The following is a 4,760-nucleotide window of genomic DNA, read 5'->3' as shown; positions in this document are numbered from 1 at the left end:
CAGTCTGTGTCCTCCACTCGTGAACACGGTGGATCGCATAGTCATTGCGACTTACTCCAGTTGGAGATGTTTTACCAACACCCACCTCTATAGATGAGGAGGATTTGTGACAGGCTGAATGTGTGTCCTTGAGGCCCCTTTTCTATAGCCATTCTGGGGGAACAGCACAAAAACTTGAATTTTATTGCAGAATTTGACCATTAATTTTTTCTTAGTAATGTAAGTAATCTTATTTGACAAGAGAAATTGGTTGTAAAGCAAAATTAAAAGGTAGGTATACTGATATGGCTTATATATGATGCTTTAACTGTGTTCTGAGACTTGAAAGCACATGAATCCAAGAGCAAAAATGTCATTTATAGAAACATTATGTATGATCAGATTTCCAAAATAATGTTTATGGCTACGCTAAGCTAACTTTAAGTACCCTTCCCACCTGTTGACTGTGCATTGGTACCTAGAGATGCATTGCATTTACTGTCTCAGGAAGGACATCGTCCGATCACTGTTTACATGCATGCAACTGGGAGTTTTTTTTATTTTTTATCTATAGCTAAACTCCAGTCATACACGAGCTATCGTGTGGGCACAGGTAGCGTCCACCATTTTAGATATACAGCAAAAACAATGACAATAATTTTAGCAGTTCCCTTCGTCTGCTCTTGAGGGGCGATGACGCCATTTTAAGTCATGCAACCATGCTGTTTATTTAAATACTGAACGAAGCATATCGCATCATTTTGCATCGACATGTTATTTAAATTTCCCTGACCCCCGCCCGAACTCACCTATCGCCTTCCTTTGGCGCCCTTTCTGATTTCGTTTGAATCTGCGCACACAGCGCATGCGCGGTGCGTTTGGAATCTGATTGGACTCTTGCGGAACATTTCGTGGCGCGCACTTTGAGGTTTGCATTATGACATCATGCAGAGATGGACTGAAGATTAACATTCAAGTTTTAAAAGCATTGCAACATTACGGTAAATGTGAGTAAGGTCATGAACCGTGAACTTATAAAGAATTCACAGAAGAATATAACAAATGTTTGTTTATTAGCACACTATTTAAGATCTAACAGTTTTACAAACAGGCTACATAAATATACAGTACCTGATTAAATAAATACTGAGGAGTTCTGGTGGCTGATTTGCTGGCAATGCAATCTGGCAAACAGCCATGCTAACATAAACAGCTGTGTTCAGACAAACTTGGCATTAGAGGAAACCTGTTAGATACATGCTGTAATTACTAGCCTATTTAAACCCAAAACATACTTTTGTAAAACTTACAAATATTGTAAAAATACTGAAATATTCAATACTATGACAGACCAAATCTGTGTGTGATAAAAAGTCATTTTGCCAACCTGTCAAATAAATGTACAAATATACATGTAATTAACACATTCTTTTGAAAGGATATGTTTCAATATGGTTTATATATATATATTATATATTTAAATAATACTTAATAATTTCTCGGGATGTTAACAGATGTTAAGATTTAAAAAAAATAATAAAAATAAAAATACTGATTTAAGTTTTTTCAGTTCAGTCAGTTTACAAAATGCTTCCAGTCTGTAAATGTGAACAGATAATTTGGTGCCACTTTACATGTCATATCCGCTGTTGTTCTGTTGTTTGGTCATCAGCTGCTGAGGAAAAATAATAATAATAAAATAAATCCACATTAGTAAAAGTACATGTTTAACTTTCTTAATAACAAATGCATAAATATATCTGAGCAGATTACAGGACAAACCTGAGGTAGGTATGTAGATGATCTGCAATATGAAGACAGAAATACAATTATGAAGCCTGGCCAGCAGAGCTTATGTCTTATAACGTGAATCTGATGTATTAGTGAAATAGTGAGTGTATGTGTACCTGCTCAGGCTGTGAATATCTCTTCCTCCATATTTTAAAGGCAGCCAGAAATCCAAAAACACACAGCAATAGAAGTACAGAGGGAACTACAATAACAGGATCAGGACCAGGTTCTAAAAATATACAAATATTATTGATATATATATATATATATATTAGTGTAAATTAGATTGCCATTGCAATACCTATACTTATGTCAAGCTTGTTATCCAGGCTAAGGTGAGTTACAGTACAAGTGTAGGTGTGTCTTTCTCTTTGTTCTTCGGCGCCGAGTTCCACACTCTTCCTCATCTGATAGGTTCCATCAGGGTTGGGCAGCAGTTCACCTCCTGTGATCCTCTCTTCATTAACTGGCTGGCCATCTTGAAGCAGGGTCAGATTAATGTGACGTGGGTAAAAACCAGTTGCCAGGCAGGTCATCTGAACTACACCTGCCTCCCTACAATAGCGTTTAATCACTCTCACTCTGGGCTTTACTGTCAAGGAAAGAGTGAACACACTGAGCAGGAAACACATCATTAATGTTTTCCAAACCAAACAGAGTACATTTTTGGAGGTTACATTAACTCACCTTTTGCCATCACACGCTTCTGCTCCTTTTTTAGATATGTCCTAAGCTGGCTAATGCACAAGGGGCGGTAAAAGTGGGCATAGAGCCACGCGTCGTACTCCAGCTGTGCCCTACTCTTTATGACAGGCCATTTCCAGTCAGTGTGCTGGTCTCCTTGAACGTTATAGCGTCGTTCAAAGCCACTCTCGCCATTAAAGGCCTCCAGCGTCATCATTCGGCCAGGCTCATCACGGAGAAGTTCACATCCAACCAGCCTCTGCTGCACGTGAAGGCCTTGGGAAGAAATACAGAGTCTCAGATACACATACGTAAGAATGGAATTCACAATTCTGTTATGACATTAACACACACAGTTCACAGAGAACTTCAAAAAAGCAGAACTCCATTTTGCTGGCATTAAGAATGACTGACACTGTCACAACAGTTCACTAACAATAAGGTTATCTGCCATTTAAATGGTTTGGGTATGATTTTTTTATTTTTTTTTAAATAAGTATTTTATGCTCACTAAGGCTGCATTTGTTTGATTGAAAATTACAGTATAAATAGTAATATTGTGAAATATATTTTTTTACAATTTAAAGTAACTGTTTTCTGTTTGAATATTTAAACATGCAATTTATTCCTGTGATGGCAAAACTGAATTTTCAGCATCATTACTCCAGTCTTCAGTGTCACATGATCCTTCAGAAATCATTCCAATATTCTGATTTGCTGCTTAAGAAACATTTCTTATAATTATCATCAGTGTTAAAAATAGTTGTGCTGTTTAATATATTTTTATGAAACCTGTGATACATTTTTTCAGGATTATTTGATGAGTAGAAAGTTTAAATTAACAGCAATTATTTTAGAATTAAAAGCCTTTTTTTTTTATCCTAGTGAATTCCCATTTTTGATTTGATTGCATGTACCCTATACACAATGAACCGATCTGAATGAAAATAGGCTACTTTTCATGCTCTCAAGAGAATAATGCAAGACCATTAGAGAATAATTACCTCTTGTATAATTTAGGTAATCAATTAAGTAGTATGCTTTGGTTTTCATGTCCTCGTGTATGCCTTTAAAGACTGTTGATATAGTAATTTGCTCCGTGACATTAACGGATTCTTGCACCGTCACCGGGATAAAACTTCTCTCATCTGCGTTATAGTGACCGATGACAATATCATCCAGCATAATAACTGCAGTGAACTCATTGATTGATTATTTGTATAACCACAGTTTTACTACAAATACCATGGTTAAACTAGGGCAAGACCATGTTTTTTGGTTTTATTTGTAGTAAAACCATGGTTAATTTTCGTAAGGGAACGCAGTAGGGATGGAACGTGTGTGTCTGTATGAATCCACGTTTAAATAGAGCGACAACCCAATTACACGGCTTTGGTTTCCCTCAGTCTGACCTCTGAGATGTTTACATTAGTGCATGACCGAGGCTACCCGCTTTCCACGAAAGTAGACCTCGCCGGGTCGACGCCCACTTTACTGCTCCACTTCAGGACTGAGTCATAACAGCACCCCCGCACGTGGACCAGCCTGGTGACCGCTTTCGGTGTCGACACACCCCCATCACGCTCCTGTGCGCTCAGCCAGCCCTGTCCTGTGCGGGACGACTCACATGGCACACGGGACCCTGCGACTGCAGCGAACACACAAACAGCGAAGCATGTCTCTCTGTGCCGCATCGATGCATTAAAGAGGTTTCGCATGGCGTTTATTATATTTGCTTGAGGACTGACCAGCGGCTTCATAATAAAGCCCAGGCGCGTCCAAGAGAAGCAAATAACCTGTCGCTGTTTGAATTAAGATATATTTTTGTTGTTAAAAGACGTGCAGCGTCTGCTATTAAACTACTTAAAGTCGTTTAAAATATATTTAAAATATGCTTTCATTTTAAAAACAGGAAATGGCGGAACATGGAACGTTTTTGCTGCAAAAATTTGACAGAATCGCACATCAGCCTTAAAGGTGACATATCATGAAAATCTGACTTTTCCATGTTTTAAGTGCTATAATCAGGTCCCTGGTGCATCTACCAACCAAGGAAACGTGAAGAAGATTAACCCAGTAACTTTGTTTTGGTAAGCCTTTTTCTGCAAGCCTCTGAGAAAACAAGCGTGTCTGATTTCGCTCCCCTAGTGAGATGGCAAAGGGATCTCATTATAATATTACCACCCCTTAATCTGTAAACTTCCACTCAAGGCACCATCATTTTGATTTCGCAAGCGACAACGGTGTACCAGCTCTAATGCCATGGCGAAAGTTTGAGCAAAACATGCTAACTGTTCTGTCTTTGG

General features: G+C 38.4%; 1 protein-coding gene across 1 annotated transcript; it reads right to left on the bottom strand.

Moving 5' to 3' along the window:
• Positions 1-1,520: 1,520 nt before the first annotated feature.
• LOC107740629 (major histocompatibility complex class I-related gene protein) lies at positions 1,521-3,643 on the bottom strand. Its single transcript, XM_016553109.1, has 6 exons — positions 3,459-3,643; positions 2,458-2,730; positions 2,072-2,248; positions 1,887-1,999; positions 1,762-1,783; positions 1,521-1,654 (listed from the first exon to the last, which is right to left on the bottom strand). The coding sequence occupies exons 1-6, from the start codon at positions 3,637-3,639 to the stop codon at positions 1,617-1,619; spliced, it is 804 nt and encodes a 267-aa protein (XP_016408595.1). The 5' UTR covers positions 3,640-3,643; the 3' UTR covers positions 1,521-1,616.
• Between the last annotated feature and the right edge of the window lie 1,117 nt (positions 3,644-4,760).

This window comes from Sinocyclocheilus rhinocerous, unplaced genomic scaffold (assembly GCF_001515625.1).
Source record: "Sinocyclocheilus rhinocerous isolate Xijiao unplaced genomic scaffold, SAMN03320098_v1.1 scaffold705, whole genome shotgun sequence".
NCBI classification, from domain to species: Eukaryota; Metazoa; Chordata; class Actinopteri; order Cypriniformes; family Cyprinidae; genus Sinocyclocheilus; species Sinocyclocheilus rhinocerous.
The sequence above is the reverse complement of the archived record's forward strand: the minus strand, read 5'-3'. Positions and strand labels throughout refer to the sequence as shown.

Excerpts from the sequence above, each read along its gene's own strand:
- LOC107740629 (XM_016553109.1), bottom strand. The coding sequence starts at position 3,639 with ATGCTGGATGATATTGTCATCGGTCACTATAACGCAGATGAGAGAAGT. Across the intron at positions 2,731-3,458 it reads TTACCTAAATTATACAAGAG|GCCTTCACGTGCAGCAGAGG; the intron begins GTAATTATTCTC and ends TTTCTTCCCAAG. Across the intron at positions 1,655-1,761 it reads CATCTACATACCTACCTCAG|CAGCTGATGACCAAACAACA; the intron begins GTTTGTCCTGTA and ends ATTTTTCCTCAG.